Source organism: Conger conger, chromosome 3 (assembly GCF_963514075.1).
Source record: "Conger conger chromosome 3, fConCon1.1, whole genome shotgun sequence".
NCBI classification, from domain to species: domain Eukaryota; kingdom Metazoa; phylum Chordata; class Actinopteri; order Anguilliformes; family Congridae; genus Conger; species Conger conger.
In genome coordinates, this window is record NC_083762.1 from 39824057 (window position 1) to 39843562 (window position 19506).

The following is a 19506-nucleotide window of genomic DNA, read 5'->3' on the forward strand; positions in this document are numbered from 1 at the left end:
CAAAACAGTAAGGTTATATTTCTTCGTCAAAATAAAAAAAGCTTGTGCTCTAACTCGGCGGAGTCAGAGCTGTGCATCATATCGCTCATGCTAGGTTCCGTGATATCTGTACGCTAAAGTTACCGTATTTTTCTGGGAGTGTCATGTGATTGCCTGGATGGGTGGCCGCCCATGAACCAGTCTCTGCATTCAATGGTGGAGTTTGAGGGCCCGTTACCTTCTGTGTAACACAGGCTGGAGATTCAAGGCAAACACGTCCAGTGGCGTCACTTATAAGTCTTGCCCCATATTTAGGAAACAGATACGGTGATTTTAAAAATGCCTGCACACATAATTTAAGCATTTAATCCAATTAAGAGCAAATTTTAAAAAAGTTCTCCTTTAAATATACCTTGCATAAGTCTTTTCGTTTTTATGCTCCATTTAAATGGAATGACCTGCAGCAGTCTCTGAAATTGGATACACTTAATTATTTTAAATCTGACATTTAAAATCTTTACTTTTTCTGTCTGTGTTTGACATTATGGGTAATGTGTGTTTGAGCTGTTTTTTATTTATTTATTGGAAAATAAATCTTGAACTCAACTTATGTAGCTTCATGATTTGGAAACTGAAGCTACAGTGGAGCGATGCCTTGTCACCTGACGAGGCTGTGACACAAATCTTACCTATTTAGCTTCAACCAATTAGAGATGACCTGCAGTGACAATCCCAGCCAATCGCTCGGCTTTTTCTGTTGTCATATTGAGAACACGGGGTTAGGTTACGTCTAACTCAGGTAATTCTCCATTTACACAAGCAGCAACGTGTCAAATTCCTCTTTCATTACAGACTGTACTGACGAAGATCCGAACTACATTAAACGGTAATTTCTGTGTCACATAAATTGTATAATGAGTATGAAAAGCGGTGGGGGTGCTGCTGCTGGCGACCGTGGGACGCTGTGGAATACGCAATCGGGGGTTCCTTCATCCTTTCTGTCTCCTTTATTCGCCATTTCAATCTATTCGCGACAGCATAACGCGCTGAATTTCTTAACCTCACTTTGCCCGCTCGCGGGTATCAGGGAGAGGCGGGATGTCTGGCAGCCTCATTTGGTATTGTTAGTGTAGTCGACTAAAAGTCACTTTATTGTGTTGTACTATCACCTAAACCAACGAAAATGTAGGTTCTCAAAAATCTGTGAAAGGTACAGCAAGGAATTTACCGACGCTTGCTTTCCTATGAATTCTGTATATTGCAAACACAGTTACCTTGGAAATAGTTACCATGCCGCCTTCAAAATCTCAAGATAACAGTCCAAAGCAAACAGCCAGGAAACGAGGTTGGGTGGGAACCACACTTAAATATGGCAAAGTTGGAAAACATCTCTGGAAACTGAAGATTGTGTTGAACCAAATGTTGTGTTGCACTTAGGAAGGGAGAGAACCCGTATAGCGAGAAGCGACCACACTCCGCATTCAACAATACAACACTTTAATAAGTATAACAGGGACGAAGCACGTCCTTACAGCAGCCATAACTCCCGGGAAATCTTTATACCTTTATACCCTTACGTCACGAGCATTAAAGGCACAGGACAGAACATATTTCCCCCTTTGTAGAAAAGGCAATACTTGTACTAACGGGAAGCATGCACGGTATCTCTAACATACAGTAACATAATAAGTATATTGAGTAGAATAACCAAATGAAAATACCAGTCACTATCACAAGCAATACCACAAGGGACTCTCACTTATCAGTGCACGTAACAGAATGATCTTAGTGAATTAAAACCTTTGACTGGAGTAGTACAGGAGTGCAACAGAACATTTAATCACACAGAATAGTTACAGTATACATATGCAACTCAGCATATTTTCACAATTTTTTTTTCAAGGTAACCAGCAATATTACATTTAAGTGACATAGTCCTTGAACCATTCAGGTTTACGAGTAACACGTTTAGGCCTGGTCCCATGAGCAGTTTGAGGTCCGATAGTACCTTGGTCAGCGACAGCAGGATCAGGGAATGCAGTAAGGTGAGAAGCATTCCAAGTCTTACCATTACTCAGAATGTATGTACTTTTTCCCACTTTTCCCCTAATGCTAAGGGGATCACTGAACCTTTGATGCCCTTTTGGCACATGTAAAGGATTTTTAACCCGCACTTTATCCCCCTTTTGGAAAGCAGGAGGGCGTGCACCCCGTTTGGCAGCAGTGTAAGCTTTCATTTTACCTTGCTGCTGACTAACCCTATTGCGAATATCCATTTCCTCAGGACTGCATTTTGAAGCAGGAGGCAACAATGTCAGCTTGGTTTGCATGGAACGTCCATGGAACAGATTGAATGGAGACAAACCAGTAGTGGCGTGCGGAGTAGCACGGTAGACATGCAGGAAGTCAGTCACAGCAGGTTTCCACGGCAGATGCTGTTGAATGGCAAGCTGAACGGTCTGTTTCAGCACACGGTTGAATCTCTCTACGGCCCCATTAGCAGCAGGGTAGTAGAGCGATGAACGGTAGTGTGAGATCTGCCTCTCCTTGAGGAAAGAAGCAAAGCATGTGGAGGTAAACTGTACACCATTATCAGTAACAATGCTAAGCGGGTTACCATGGCGACTGAACGCAACTGACATGAATGCAAGCACAGTGTCAGTAGTGACGTCACGCGTGAAGGCCACCTCAGGTCATTTGGAATAGTATTCAATCATTGTAATGGCGAATCTGCAGTCTGAGGTACCTGACTGGAAGGGCCAGGTTGCAAGGGACTCGGATGCAGTTTTGTCATTGGACTGACACAAGTAGCAGGAATAGATAGCAGTAAGCACATCACCATCCATTTCAGGCCACCAGTACAGTTCCCAGAGGCGCCGTTTCGTCCGCACCACTCCCTGGTGAGACTCATGCGCGATGGTAATGAGTGTAGAACGTACAGTGGCAGGAACAACTAACCTGAAACCACAGAACACGTAGTTGTCCTTGGCAGACAGTTTGAAACGTATGGGGTAGTATAGCAGCAGTACTGGATCGAGACCTTTGGCGGAAGGTTGTCATGCAAAGCAAACCAAATAAGGATAGGATTACCTGTCACCACCAGGATGGAACATTTCAAGGTAAAAGCAAGGACTTAAACTTTTGTTTTGTAGTATTTAAAGATACAATTGGTTAAGATTTTTGTGTTAAAACATTGTTACAAGACCATTGTATCCATTCATATAATTGAAAAAAGCTCACTGACATGTTGACTGACCCTCTGCCTCCTTAAATTCGGATCAATATCAATGACCTTGTACTTGCAAGTTTTAAATAGGTGAGATAAAACTGGTGAGATAATTGATCTAATAATTTCCACAACTTCCTGTCATTACCATCAGAGCCTAATCAGTGTTGTGGGAATGATAAAAGTACAGCTAATGATGACAAGGTACATAGTAATTATATGGATTTTTTTGTTGTACACTAAATATACAGTCCGTTTGAATATAAAAGTAACGTTTGAAAATTATTTCACAATGTAATGAAATTAGATTCGGTAACAAGAAATACAAATATTCTCTCTCCAGGAGATATTTATCTTTACTTTAAATCACTTCAGGAATCTTTATCCACTCAGACATGCCAAGTAACCCTTAAATTGAAAATACTTTATGTACACCATTGTTGCTGTTGTGATGGGAATGACACCACTGGAATGGGACATATACAGCCCCCTCCAAAAATTGGAACAGTCAGGCCAATTCTTTGTTTTTTCAATACACTGAATACATATGGGGTTGAGATAAAAAGATGAACACGAGAGTTCAGCTTTGATTCCTGGTATTTATACCTAGCCATGCAAACAATTATTTTATTTTTTTATTATTATTTTTTCTTTTTACTTGCTTAAGTCATTTACTTATTTTTATACTCTGTGCAATACAGAACATAAGCATGCACACAAAATAAAAAAATAAAAAAATACAAAATTGACTTGTGATTGTTGTACATGCATACCTGTTTTTAGACAGGACAACTGCATGATTGCTTGAACTCATGTGCAGGTCCAATGCTACAGGCCTGTAGTTTGTACCGGGGACCTCAACGAATGGCCTTTCAGATGGGCCATATACTTGATGGGCCACGCTTAACCCTCTGCTCCTGCATATTCTGCAAAACATCCATAGGAATAACAAAAATACTTATTTTATTTAAAATAGCCTACAGTGGGAGCAATAATTATTTGATCCCTTGCTGATTTTGTAGGTTTGCCCACTTACAAAGAATGGAACTGTGTAGAATTTTAATCATAGGTACATTTTAACATTGAGAGACAGAATATCACAAAATAATCCACAATAACAACATCATATAAATTTAATACATTTATTATCGTATTTTTGCATGAAATAAGTATTTGATTCCCTACCAATCAGCAATAATTCTGGCTCCCACAGACCAGTTAGTTTTCCATTAAGAAGCACTCCTAATCTCAACTCATTACCCAAAACACCTGTGTCAACTCGTTACATCGTTATGTAGCTGTATAAAAGACACCTGTCCACACAATCAATCAGATTCCAACGTTTCCACCATGGGCAAGACAAAGGAGCTGTCTAAGGACATCAGGGGCTCCTGATGGGGCTCCACGCAAGATTCAGTCACTCGGTGTTGCTGGGGAAGTTGGTCTGCTTGTACAGCTTGTTTGTGGCTGGAAAAAGCCTGATTTATCTGGCATCTCTTCTTACAATGCGAGAGAAATGTACTAATTTGAAAACGAATTAGCCGTTAGTCTACTGATAAATGTTGAGAAACAGACACGCAAAAGTCATGCTTTCACAATGGCATGAGACAACTATCTTACTTACTAAAAATATTAGACAGGTTATGCTGGTATTTTATGGAGTCAAGATGAATAATTCACTCACCTCGAAGTTGGTCCCTTTTGACAAGGATTGAATGACAAACTGTGCAATGTGATTTTCAACTGGCAGATTCCACTGTTCGACGCGACCCAGTCGGATTTGAATGAGTTGAGTAAATTGGCAGACAGAATGTTTTTTAGACTTATGAATTCATCCTGCTGCTACCATCATGAGTTACATCATCAATAAAGATTAGTGAGCCCACTCCAGAAGCAGCCATGCAAGCCCAAGCCATGACACTTCCTCCACTGTGCTTCACAGATGAGCTTGTATGTTTTGGATTACGAGCAGATCACTTCGTTTTTCACACTTTGGCCTTTCCATCACTTTGGTAGAACTTTCTTCCAGAACTTTTGTGGCTCATCTCTGGCAAATTTGAACCTTGCCTTCTGATTCTTACTACTGATGAGTGGTTTGTGTCTTGTGCTATACCCTCTATATTTCTGCTCTCTAAGTCTTCTTTGAACGGTTGATTGAAATACCTTCACCCCTGCCCTGTGGAGATTGTTTGTGATGTTACTGTTTCTGTCATCAACTGCTGTTGTTTTCCTTGGTCGACCTGTTCGATGTCTGTTGCTCAATATGCCAGCGGCTAAAACCAAGAGTAGACATTCAGAACTATTTATTGTTTTAATCATTAAAGCAGGCAAAAAGAAACACCTGTGAGTCACATGTTCCAATACTTTTGCCAATGAAAAACTGGGTGTCTGATACATAAGGTGAATGACTAACCATAGCAACATGCTGAAACAGTACCCTAATACCTTCAAGTAGTTTGTGCCACCAAACCAAGACCAATCCATCTGTTAATACCTGTAAGATTCCGAGATTCTGCGTCTGTAAGGGGCGAGCACTGCAAAAACAATTGCAAACCTGGTGGGGGATTTGGGGGGTGGAGCACCAAAAACCCTGCTTTATCTCCCTTAACATGTTTAAATCTTGAAGTGATATAACCTCATATATGAAAATATTGTATTATGATTTGTCTTTCAGAGATGTTTCTGTATCTCCTTGGCCTGGTGGCTTTCATATTTCTTTACCGCTGGAACCGAGAAAGAAAAAGAGTCGGAAATGAATCTGACAAATATGTCTACATTACTGGGTGTGACTCTGGGTTTGGGAACCTGCTGGCGAGACATCTTGACAAGTTGGGCTACCGCGTTGTTGCCTCCTGTTTCACAGAAAAGGGTGAGGATGAGCTGAGGAAAGCCTGTTCAGGTGGGCTGACCACCATCCACTTAGATGTCACAGATACAGAGAGTGTCAACAAAGCAGCAGCGTTCATAAAAACCCATGTTGGGGAAAAAGGTGAGTTTTCTCAATGAGTAATCTGTTTTATAATCTGGGGTTTTCTGTGACATAGTTTCTGTTGATACACTGAAAGGCAGTAATTCTGGAGCAAATGAATGATTGCAATTGATAATAAGGTTTATTCATCTCTTTGGCAGAGTTGCTTTATTTGATATTTTCTATTATGCAAAGGAGAGCAGACAGTCCAAGCACGTTATGTGCAGAGGAAGGCAGAGAGGTGAAGAAACTGATCCCCAGGCACATAGATCCAGTCGGCAAGAGCAGACATGCCCACAATAACATCTCTCTAGAGTTATACAGTACTGTGCAAAAGTCTTAGGCACCTGTATAACATTCTGTTCAGATAAGATTCTTTCAAAAATAATTAAATAAATGGTCCTAAATAAACATACTATACATTTTACTTTATATTTTAATAATTTGGCAGAATAGTTGAATCAAATCAATATTTTTTTACCACCCTTCAGCGTTAAAACTGCATCACTTCTCTGAGATAGCCAACGCTGTCCTGCAGTTCTATAAGACAATCAGCAGGGAGGTCGTTCCAAACTTGCCACAGTTCTTCTGCAGACTTTGGTTGGCTCCTTGCTTCTGATCTCAGACAGCCTAGATCAAGTTTTTATGTAAAAAGTAGTCAATTGCTTACACTAATGTTAAAATAAATACAAAAATGTCTCTAAAATATAATCTTTTGGAAATGAATATTTGGAAATCTCAAATGTGTTCCTTTATACTAACACACACCTATATATAATAAAGTCTATATGCCTAAGACTTCTGCACAGTACTGTATATCAAACATAGGAATCTTTAGAGATGTGCTCAATATATCTGCTTCAGTGTCACTGGAAAATGTTATTGATATTGATCATTGATTGGTGAAATAGAGCTGCTATCATTTCGCTAACTTTAAAACCAAATAGCTAATATTTCCACTGGTAACCTGTTGTTCCTAATAGTTAGTTGTAGTGGAATCTCATGTTTACGTGGGTATAGCCTATATGCATTTCAATGGACTTTACAACCCACAGACTTGCTTTGATTACACAATGGCCAAGATGGAATTGGGTTAGCTTACTTTTCTGTGGTGTAAAACATTTCATTTGGAATAGATCACATGCGTTTTTAAATGTGGCGTGTCTTTATTTTTTTTAAATATGAAAAATTCTATAGGTCCCGGAGCACATGCTAAGATAGACGTGATCATGAACATCAGTACGTAGTAAGATATTTAAATAACAAGTTTATACAGTTTAAAGCCATTTGAACTGTGAAAAAATTGGTTTAAGCAGGTGGTTTTAATGTTATGGCTGACCGCTGTATGTTTTTGGCTTGTACTTCCACAGAACTTCAATCTCAGCTTCAGAAAAGCTTTTTTCTTTTTTTGACTCTCTCTTTAAAAAGCCGAAATTCCATATATGGTGTTTTAGGGGCATACATTTATGCTAATCACTCATTTTGTGCACATGCCTTTGATTTACGATGGTATTTGGTATTTATCAACATACACACATGGATACTGATCACACATACATTTGCACATGGATTTCCAAAAATATTGATAAATGAGGCCCATTGTTTTTTTTTTTCTTAGCTCACTTTTATTCCACGTCCGACCAACATTTTTGTGATTTGGAAAGAATCTCTCTGCAGTCCCAGAAATTGTAAAAAAAGAAAAAACAAATCTTAAATTCCAAGGCAACCGACTTTTCATTTACATTTTAATATTGTCATAAAATGTATAGATTAACTTGAAAATGAAAATGCAAACCGGACATTTGAATTTGAATTTGAATTATGACATGGCTTTTTACGTGCATAGAATGAATACAGAATGTAATTGCCGATTAGCATTTTTGTTTTTGTGCAGATATGCTTCAATAGCTTTGAGGCTTCTATAATTTTATTGTGACTGATGACAAATGAGGCCTCGTATACCGAAAAACTCATGCTCCCCATTGATTTAGTGTTGTTTGGAGAAACTCTCAGTTCAGACCAGGGATAGGTAACTCCAGTTGTGGCGGGCCAGTGTGTATGCAGGATTTTGCATCTGTACTACGGCATGTGGCACGTGATTATTCAGCAGCTGTAAATTATTTTACCAGCAGGTGTCACAGGCAATACAATTGGCTGAAAAGCCTCAATGTTTCACAAAGCCTCATTTGACCATTACAAACATTATTAGCTATGTTAAATTAAAGCCGAAGATTCCTTGCTAGCAAGATAGAGACAATGTCTTATGGATTATTCTTAATCACGTGACGATTTCCTTGACAATGACATATTGGAGTGGCCATAGCAACCCAGAGCAACTCAATTCATTTCTGGTCAATGGCATCCATTAAATTATGATGGTCCCCAGTCAATATCAGTTTTCATATAAAGGTTGGATAGTTAACCTGTAACAGAAGAAAATAAATATCTAAGAGGTGAACTTCACTACTGCAGCAACCCTCTGTGTGCCCTCTGTAAGACTGCGTTGCACCAGCTGTAGTTCAGCTAAAATGTAGTCAAGTTCACTATAACTTCATATCCTACTAATACTTTTGATGTATGCATTACTAACATAAAACCAATGACACCAGGGAAATAAGTAATAACATAACTAAGTCCTAGCCATCACCTGCAGATGTTATCACACAGTCACAATAGTAAAACATATTTTCTGCACACAGCATCATTTTTCGGTAACATGGCATTTTTCAACTCGAATCAAGAGGAGATTTAATTTATGAATATGATATTTTAGTTGTAATCAAGCCAACTAGCTATGATGCCAAGTGGTAACTGTGAAGAGATGGCTATCATTCTCATCGTTGATTATCCACTCATCTTAGTAATGACATTACGTCCAACAGAGTTAGGATATACAAGTAATCATGGTGCCACAACATTTATTTGCTGATTTGGTATTAAAGTACCTCATAGCTCGCTAGTTTGGACTTTACACTGGACCTTGGGATTTATTTATTGTTAGTTCACTAGCTAGCTAACATTATAACCTGGTCAAGACTGATCTTGAAGCTACAAAGCCAGCTGACTAAAAAAGAGAAGCAACAAAACAACATTCCGAAAGTTTGCTGCATAAACATGTGCCAATAAAGCTTACTGAACTGTGACAAAAGTGTACCAAATGTTTAAAAAACTAGCGAGGTAGCTAGATAGGTGACAAATTTACTACCTATCACTAGCTAATCGTCTAAGTTAGGGATTTCCTTGTCTTAGTCTAGCAAAATGATAGATAGGTATCTGCATGCATCGACATGCAGATACATATAAAGATAAAAAGTCTAAGCAATACTTAAATGAAAATTAGTATGGCAAAGGCTATATTGGCCAATTTTACAGCTGCGGCCTTGGTGCATTATGATTACATTATTAATTCATGGTGTACAGCATTGTTATTAATTGCCAACAATGTCACCTTAACATTCTGTCATGTGTCATGCCCTGATTATTTATTAAATAATGCCATAATTCAATTGTTTTTTGACTTATGAAATAGATACCCTTATCTCCTGTGCCTACAGCATTTATACTATGTATTTACATTTTTCCCATGAGCACACATTTTGTTGTGTTTCATGTGTCAAAGTAAATGCAGCCCTGTTCTGATCAAGCAAATACTATGTGCATGACCAACTGAAGGAAAGAGATATTGCTTAAGTTTTGAGTTGATTTGTGTATGTGTGCATCATCCCACAGGTCTGTGGGCTGTAGTGAACAATGCTGGAGTCGCCTTGCCTGCAGCGCCTTACGAATGGCTGACCCTTGAGGACTTTAAATCGATGCTGGATGTCAATCTGTTCGGGGTTATTGCAGTGGTGCTAAGCATCCTCCCACTGATTAAAAAAGCCAGAGGCCGGGTGGTGAATATGTCCAGTGTAAATGGAAGAGTGAGTGTGCCTGGTGGTGGACCCTATTCAATTTCTAAGTATGGAGTTGAAGCCTTCAATGATGGTCTGAGGTAATAATCCTTTTTTATCTTTTATTGAATGATTTATTATAGTGAGCTCACTATATATTTGCATTGGTTGGCTCTTCCATTGAAAATAGCTCAGTTTGAACCTCAATCAATCTCAATGCAATTTTGCAGGTCAACTATAATGGCAACGGGCTCTTCTAAATCCGGTATTATTCATACCCCTAAAAAATCAAATCAATGGTTTGGTGCAAAGTCAAATCAATTTAAATCCAACGGATCCTGATATAAGACCACTCATTCTGACATACATGCTTTTTCAAATTTCATGACTGACTCAGCCTCTGAGTTCTCCACCGAACTGAGATTTCAGCAATAATGCTAATCCTGGGAGCATATATTGAGTAATGGGGACGCCGGTACGAGTCGAGTGTAATCACTCCCGAGGTCCGCGTAAGTTACAAACCAAAATTTCTAAATTATATTTTAAATGGAGTCAGATAAACGAGTAAAACTATAGTAACCACTAAGCGTACAATACGGCCCCGTTTGAGAACGGAGAATATTTAGAATTGTACTGATCCGTTTCAGGCCAGCCGTAAGCGGGATATGGGGCAGGTCAATCCATATCCGACCCGTGGCAACGGACCCAGTATATTCTTAAACGTAATTGTGCTCTGTTCTTGTACGGAGGATAATAATTAACCCTACTAATGTTCTCCCAGCAACGCCAGAAGGACAAGCACGCAAAACCCCCTTCGGCCCCCGCTAAATTCCGTCATTGGGTTAGCGTGGGGTTTTACAATGGCTATTGCCGTTTTCAAGAGATCCGTGCTGATATGCCTGGATGGAGAGCAGGCTGATGTTAGTGTTAGAGCTGATCAATTTCATTTAGCCTTCTGAGGCTTTCAGCAAATGCAAAAATTTGACTTAAAACTGTTTTTTGTGTTTAATACAATGATAATGTTCATATTAACCCTCCTATTACGTTCGGATTTTATGACAGGGTAGGCATCAAATTAAGCCCAACAGTTGAAATAAACACAAAGATATTGTAATAAAATGTTATGCCTTCTTATTGTCTCCCAAATTATTCGTTTTTTATTTTAAAAAATGAAAAATCTGTGAGACATCTCATTTCAGAGCCTAAGGAACAGTAAGTGAAAGTTTGGCATCTGTAAGGGAAAGTGCCACCAGAATCACTCACAAAGAAATCAGAGAAACATTTTATACAGTTACAGAGGGTCAAAATAAGTGCACAACACATTTGTATGCCAAGTTGGTACAGGACATCGCATAGCATTATGTTTATTGTACATTTACTATTTAATCCCACCAAATTAGAAAATTTGAAAAATCATACACTATATGAGAAAGGTTTAACTGATTTTTTTAAGAGATGTCAGACACTGAATGGTGAGGGTGAAATGATGTGAGGGTCATGCTCAATAGAATAAAGAGTGTCAGTGTTACCATACTGCAAATTAGTCTTTTTTTGATTTCTAGGAGACAAATGCTACCCTTTGGTGTTAAAGTGCTGTGCATTGAACCTGGGGCATTCAAAACTGCTATACTGAATCTGGATGCTGCAGAAAGAAGCAGCAAGGAACTCTGGGACAGACTGCCTCAAGAGATTAAGGAAGACTTTGGAAGTTTGTATTTGAATAAGTGTAAGTGACATACTGGAGTCTGTGGCATTTATACATCAAGTAATCCAAAAATGACACAGAGATGGTAAGTTGATGGTATGTTGTTTTAAATCTCCTTGCAAGTCACACATGAGAAGCACGTTGCTAAAATACATCACATTCTGTGGTGGCCCGATCAGGGATCGATACCCCACTGGAGTGGAACGGCGAGGACGCCGACGTCAGGAGCTGGGTAAAGTAATTGACGGCGAATATGTCCCTATGTCCATTTTAAATAGAGCCGCACCTTGGAGAGAGCCGGGAGGAAGAGTCAGCACCACAGCCAGCACCACCGGGGCAAGGCACGTGCGGAATGCAAACCTCTAACTAATTTTGAGTGAACAGGCACAGCTGAGCCGAATGAGAGAGGAGAGCAGCACGCTACAAAAAGGCGGGCTGGAGAACAGAGCGGGGCTGAAGACGGAGGCGGAGAGCTGTGCAGCCCGTGCTTGACTGAAGAGTGCAGCCTAAAGCCGAACGAGCCACCATTGGAAAACGGGGTGGAATTCCGGGAGAAACCCCGCGACCGAAACTGAACTCGGAGCCTCACGTGAGCGTATCTCTCCTGCTGTAAAACCAGCTAACCTATCCCGCTCTAAATTCAGACAGAATCCCCTAAGGAGGGCGGACAAGCGGACTACCGAGGCTGGGGAGACACGGAGGCCAGGAGCGGCCCAGCCCCGGACAAAGACGGACGGACGCTGTCATGTGGATGCCGGTTCTTTTTTGGGTATTTTTTCGGGTTTTTTCGGTGTTCCTAATTTTTTGGCCGTTGATTTTTATTTTTTGAAAGGAACCTAAACTTTTGTTCTGGACAATTGAAATGTGTCTGAAAGACACTAAGAACAATAAAATAATTTTTGTTCACACCTTTTGCTCTCTCTCTCTCTCTCTCTCTCTCAACCAGCGGGTCACCACATATGGTGGAGAATGCAGGCACTGTGAACCCCGCTACAGAGAGAGCCCGACGTGAGTGAATCCAGCAACCCAACCCCAACCATGGAGGAGGCCCTAACCGCCCTGCTGCGCTCCCAAGGTGCCCTGCAGAAGGCCATGGCCGAACTGTGCCAGAAAACGGCACCCCACAGAGCTCCGAAGGATGTGCTCCTCAAACAGACGGCGGATGACGAGGTTGAGGCGTATCTCGAGACATTTGAGCGGACGGCGCATCTGGAGAATTGGCCCCAAGATGCCTGGGGCTCCATCCTGGTGCCATTCCTTAGCGGTGAGGCCCAGAAAGCCTACAGAGGCCTACCCCCCGCTGAAGCTCATGACTACCCCACCCTGAAGACCACGATCCTAGCCCAGTATGGCTACAGCCTGCCAGCCCGGGCCCAGCGGTTCCAGCAGTGGACCTACGACTCCGCGCTCCTTGCACATGCCCAGGTGAGGGCTCTGGGACGGCTGACCAAGAGCTGGTTGGTGGAGGGTGACGGGCCACCCCTACTCGACCGGGTAGTGTTAGACCACTGCGTCCGGACCCTACCCACGGGAATGAAAAAGTATGTGGCCCAACAGGGGCCCCAGACCATTGATTCCCTGATCACTCTTCTAGAAAACCACCAGGTGGCGCAGGAGATGATCCGACCGGCTCGAACCAGCCAACCCTGCCACTACCTCACCACGTGCTGGGCCCACAATGGCACGGCCGCCCCAAGACTGCCCATCCGGATCGGGGGCCAAGACGCTGAGGCCCTACTGGACTCCAGGAGCTCCATTACCCTGGTGAGGTCTGCCCTAGCTGGAGAGAGACGGGGTGCAACAATTGCCGTCACATGCATCCATGGTGATGTGCGACACTACCCCACCACCGAGTAACCATCACCACCCCAAGGGGGCAATTCACCGGGAAGGTGGGCGTGGTGGAAGATTTACCCGTGGCTGTGCTGTTGGGATGGGACTGTCCCCTGTTCCTCAAGTACTGGAGTGAGGGGCCGACCCCGGAGAGGTCAACTGCCACCCCCCGACCCCGCCGTCAGGGCCACCGGGAACCGCACCCGGTTTGGGCAGCCCCTTCCGGGGAGAGTGATGGAGAGGAGACCCCACCCCAAGCAGGGGGAAGACGGACGGCGCGACCGTCCACAGGGACCACGGATACAGCCCCAGAGGGGCCAAGCCCACCGCAACCCCTGGTGGCCGAGAGTGGTAACACCGGGGACTTTTCAGAGTTCCAGCCAGGGTCAGAAAGGGCCCCAACCGAGTTTGGCTCAGCCCAGCTGCAAGACCCCCTCCTCGCCCAGGCCTGGAAAACCGTGGCCCGCATTGAGGGCGTCCCACAAGGTGGGGTGAGTAGGCCGGCATTACCTTATTTTAAAGTGCAAAATGGCTTCCTCTATAGGGTCTGTAAAATTAATGACGAACTAGTGGACCAGCTCCTTGTACCCCGGACTCACACCTCCAAGGTGCTGTATCTCGCCCACACCCACCTGTTGGGGGCGCACCTGGGACGTGAGAAGACGCTGGAACGGATCCTGATCCGATTTTACTGGCCAGGAATCGAGAAATAGTGGACTACGCCACCCGCTACCCTGAGGCTGTGCCACTACGGGCCGCGACCGGGAAAAGCGTAGCGAAGGAGCCTTTCCAACTGTTCAGCCGGGTAGGTATTGCCGAAGAGGTCCTGACCGACCAGGGTTCCTGCTTTATGTCTGGGGTGATGAAGGAGATGTGCCACCTACTCCAGGTCAAGCAGCTGAGGACGTCGGTCTACCACCCCCAGACGGACGGGCTGGTCGAATGTTTTAATAAGACCCTGAAGGCTATGATGAGGAAGATGATCACCACGGATGGTAAGGACTGGGACCACTTACTACTATACCTAATGTTCTCCATTCGTGAGGTCCCCCAGGCATCCACGGGGTACGCCCCCTTCAAGCTGCTCTACGGGAGGCGGCCACGAGGACTCCTGGACCTCGCAAAGGAAGCCTGGGAGCAGCAGCCATCCCAACAGCGCTCCCTGGTGGAGCATGTGGAGGCCATGGACCAACGAATGGCAAAAATCTGGCCAATGGTCCGGGAGCACATGAGTCAGGCCCAGGCAGAGCAGGCCCGGCTGTATAACCGGAATGCCCAGGTTCGTGAGTTCCAACCCGGGGACAAGGTAATGGTCCTGATCCCCACTAGTGAATGCAAAATCCTGGCCAAATGGCATGGCCCCTATGAGGTGGTGGCCAAAGCCGGCCCAGTAAACTACACCGTAAGACAGGTGGGGAGGAGACATACCCTCCAAAGGTATCATATTAACCTCTTAAAGAAATGGCACGAACCCGTGCACGACTCTGCTCCCCTCTGTCTAGCAACAGGTGGCGCCACCGGAACCCCAGAAGTGACCACCGGGGATCTGTTGACTGACCGACAGCGCCAAGACCTCCGGGAACTGGTAAGCCGACACCGTGACGCGTTCTCCCACCTCCCGGGCCGGACCACGTCGGTCCAGCATGACATCATCACGGAGCCCGGGCAGAAAGTTCGGCTACAGCCCTACCGGATCCCGGAGGCTAGGAGGCAGGCCATCCAGTAAGAGGTGGCGAGGATGCTGGAACTGGGGGTGATCGAGGAGTCCCAGAGCACCTGATCTAGCCCAGTCATACTAGTGCCAAAACCAGACGGAAGTTGGCGCTTCTGTAATGACTTCCGCCGTCTAAACGAAATCTCGAAATATGACGCCTACCCCATGCCCCGAGTAGACGAGCTGATTGAGCGGCTGGGGCCGGCCCGCTACATCAGCACCCTGGACCTCACCCGGGGGTACTGGCAGGTCCCCCTCACCCCCCAGGCAAGGGAGAAGACGGCCTTCGCCACTCCAGACGGCCTGTTCCAGTACCGGGTTCTGCCCTTCGGAGTCCATGGAGCCCCCGCCACCTTCCAACGGCTGATGGACAAGATACTGAGGCCACACAGGGGGTATGCCGCCGCCTACCTAGATGACATCGTGATTCACAGTGCCAATTGGGAGAGCCACCTGAGGAGGCTGGAGGCCGTGCTGGGGGCGCTACGGGAGGCTAGGCTAACCGCAAACCCTGCTAAGTGTCGCCTGGGCCTCGAGGAGGCCGACTACCTGGGCCACACAGTGGGACGAGGATGCATGCGACCCCAGAGCCAGAAGGTGGACGGGATCACACTCTGGCCCCGACCCACTACAAAAAGGCAAGTCCGCATGTTCCTGGGGTTAGTGGGGTACTACCGCCAGTTTATCCCAGACTTTGCAACCAGAGCGGCCCCCCTACACGACCTAACCAAGAAAGACCGAACCCACACCGTGAAGTGGTCTGAGGACGCAGACCGAGCCTTCCGGGACCTGAGAGCCGCCCTGGTGCACGAACCCGTACTAACCACCCCTAATTTTTCACAGCAATTTGTGTTGCAGAAGGAGAAGGAGTGCCTGGCCATCAGATGGGCGGTGGGTAAACTTAAATATTACCTCCTAGGACGAGAGTTTATCCTCGTAACAGACCACGCGCCCCTAAAATGGATGTACCGGTGTAAAGACACTAACGCCCGGGTGACCCGGTGGACTGACGGACGCTGTCACGTGGATGCCGGTTCTTTTTTTGTTTTTTTTCCTTTTTTTCGGTGTTCCTAATTTTTTGGCCGTTGATTTTTATTTTTTGAAAGGAACCCAAATTTTTGTTCTGGAAAATTGAAATGTGTCTGAAAGACACTAAGAACAATAAAAAAAAATTTGTTCACACCTTTTGCTCTCTCTCTCTCTCTGTCTCTCTCTCAACTAGCGGGTCACCACAATTCTTGCTTAAATGCCAAATCCCCATGTTTAAACATGCCCCATGTTAGTTAATGCTCTGGTCTCCCTTACTACGCTTCTGATGTTTGCATGAGTCAGGTTTGCATGAGAAAGGAACTGCTCATGATCCAAAACATACCACCTCATCAGTGAAGCATGGTGGTGGTAGTGTCATGGCGTGGGCATGTAGGGCTGCCAATGGAACTGGTTCCCTTGTATTTATTGATGATGTGACTGCTGACAAAAGCAGCAGGATGAATTCTGAAGTGTTTCAGGCAATATTATCTGCTCATATTCAGCCAAATGCTTTAGAACTCATTGGACGGCGCTTCACAGTGCAGAAGGACAATGACCCGAAGCATACTGCGAAAGCAACCAAAGAGTTTTTTAAGGCAAAGAAGTGGAATGTTATGCAATGGCAAAGTCAATCACCTGACCTGAATCCGATTGAACATGCATTTCACTTGCTGAAGACAAAACTGAAGGGAAAATGCCCCAAGAACAAGCAGGAACTGAAGACAGTTGCAGTAGAGGCCTGGCAGAGCATCACCAGGGATGAAACCCAGCTTCTGGTGATGTCTATGCGTTCCAGACTTCAGGCTGTAATTGACTGCAAAGGATTTGCAACCAAGTATTAAAAAGTGAAAGTTTGATTTATGATTGTTAGTTTGTCCCATTACTTTTGGGACTTAAAAAGTGGGAGGCACATATACAAACTGTTGTAATTCCTACACCGTGTATAGGTTAGTTTGTTTCATTTCAAATCCATTGTGGTGGTGTATAGAGCCAAAAAGATGAGAATTGTGTTGATGTCCCGATATTTATGGACCTGACTGTATTTTTCTTTTTTTGTGTGAAACAGAAATTATGGAAGTGCCTATAGTTTCATGTGTGCGCCTACGTGTTTGTGAATGTGACAACAGGCCTTCATATTTGTCACTAGTTCAGTGCAATTTATGCTAATCGAAATGCAGTATGCTTCGATACTCGAATGGGATTCATTTTTCAATGGAGCTTGTTCAGAATCAGTTCTTTAGTCCAATGAAAGGTACAACTGAAAACACAAAAAGTAATAATATTGTCTTCCTTCTCACAGTGATGACGTTATTTAAGCAGTTTCAGCCCTTGATGGATGATGACTTGATGAAAGTGGTGAGCTGCATGGAGCACGCCATCTCTGCTGTCCATCCTCGAACCCGCTACTCAGCCGGCTGGGACGCAAAGTTTTTATGGCTGCCACTGTCATACATGCCAACATTCATTACTGATTACCTGTTCTACAGAATGATGGTCAAACCAGAGAAATCGGTTATGTAGCTCATTTGTTCACCATCTGCTGCTGTTAGGGTTAGAATGTGTGAATGACTTATATTTTATATACCTATGTGTGAGTTTGTACTGATATTAATGAGTGTAAACCAGTCATAAGTAACATTTGGTCTCATGCGCTGGTCAGCTTGCTGACTTCCCCCTCCTGGAGCATACATTGTTAGCCCCAACCGTTGGCACACATGCCTGTGGGGGAGAGCTAGAGAAGGATTCTTAGAGGCGCCTTCTTGGGCCCTGGGGGCCCCCCTTTTCTCACATTCCTGACAGGTTAGAGCACAGGAATATTGGAGATCCCATAAAGATGTTTCATGATAATCCCAGGTCAGAATATAGTAATGTTTGGTGTTATTCTGATTGGTTCAGTGCGACTGGTGTAATGGTCTAGTTTTTGTAACAGTCTACCTTTGATAGCATAACCATTCAGAAGCCGAGGGGAAACTGGGCAAAAGCTGTCTCTGTAGAAGCCAGGTGTTTTAGCCCCCTGCCTGGTGGGCCTGGCTGTAAATTATAGATGGGTGACTCACTTTTAGGGTCAAGAACTAAGGCCTGGTTTTCGGAGATAAGGAGAAGAAACCAAACAGTCTGGGGTGTCTCCTTTCCTTTCATTCACCCAAATCAGGTTTATTCAAAAGGTATATTACCATGAGAGGCACAAATACATATTTACAGCATAATGCAGTTATCATGAAAACTCCCAACTGCAGCATTCATAGATATGATGGGGCGGCCTGTAGCATAGTGGTTAAGGTCAGGAAGGGCTGCCATTTGTGAGGGGCCTGAGAGCTGGGGTTTCAATGTTGTTTAAACTAGATTTGGGGAGTTTCAGGCAAAGATAAGAGAAAGATGTATGAGTGGTCCAAGGGCAGTTTGGTCATGGGAAATGAATCCTCCCGAACATTGGTGACCTCCCTGTGACCCCATACCTGGTCACTTCCAAGGGGGAAGACTCCAGACAATGCCACAGTGCCCTCATTTGGGCACTGCTGTCATTACACCGGTGACTGTTCTCCTAGATTAAATATTCAAAACTGCTATTAAGATAGTAAATAGACCCGGTAAAACCTTGAAAACATTGTCCATGTGATCCTTGTATCATTGCATTAAGTCTTATGTAATGGTAACAGGAATTACATGTAAAATGGATGATCAGGAGGGAAGTTTCATGATAACTGCAACATAATAAAACATAAGGTAATCTGTTTGGTATGGATGTGATCTGGTAAAATCAAGGAATCGGATGATATACATTTCATACCAAATGGAATTTAATAAACTATAGTTTCAGTAACTCAAGGGAAAACCTGCATGTCCTCTCTTGGTAATCATCTCATTTTCCCTACTTAACAACCCCCACCCTGGTGGGGGTCTAAATTCCAGATTTGACCACCCCTCCAGGTTGATTTATGGCACTGCCGCCTGGTTCCAAACGTATGATTTGGCATAAAAGCAAGGGAGACAGACCAATCTGGGAAGATCGTATTCGACTTCCCACACAACATGTCTTGTGTATGTATGTATGTATGTATGTATGTATGTATGTATGTAGCAGCGGAAGATCGTATTCAACTTCCCACACGGCATATTCTATACTCTGTGTTTGTATGTAGTCCGAGCAGGCTAGGTATGATT

At 43.9% G+C, this 19506-nt stretch overlaps 1 protein-coding gene across 2 annotated transcripts; it reads left to right on the forward strand.

Annotated features, from left to right (window-relative positions):
- The first annotated feature begins 747 nt into the window (after positions 1-747).
- LOC133124023 (retinol dehydrogenase 7-like) lies at positions 748-19443 on the forward strand. 2 transcript variants are annotated; one of them, XM_061234834.1, is made up of 5 exons: positions 748-865; positions 5880-6194; positions 9903-10164; positions 11626-11789; positions 17645-19443. In XM_061234834.1, exons 2-5 carry the CDS (start codon positions 5882-5884, stop codon positions 17863-17865), a joined length of 960 nt encoding a protein of 319 aa, XP_061090818.1. In that variant the 5' UTR covers positions 748-865; positions 5880-5881; the 3' UTR covers positions 17866-19443. The 2 variants fall into 2 exon arrangements, with proteins under 2 accessions (XP_061090818.1, XP_061090819.1); XM_061234835.1 differs by having other exon boundaries at positions 5880-6074.
- Positions 19444-19506: the final 63 nt, after the last annotated feature.

Coding starts and splice junctions, on each gene's coding strand:
- LOC133124023 (XM_061234834.1), top strand. CDS start 5,882: ATGTTTCTGTATCTCCTTGGCCTGGTGGCTTTCATATTTCTTTACCGC. Junction 6,195..9,902: donor AACCCATGTTGGGGAAAAAG/GTGAGTTTTCTC, acceptor ATCATCCCACAG/GTCTGTGGGCTGTAGTGAAC. Junction 10,165..11,625: donor GCCTTCAATGATGGTCTGAG/GTAATAATCCTT, acceptor TTTGATTTCTAG/GAGACAAATGCTACCCTTTG.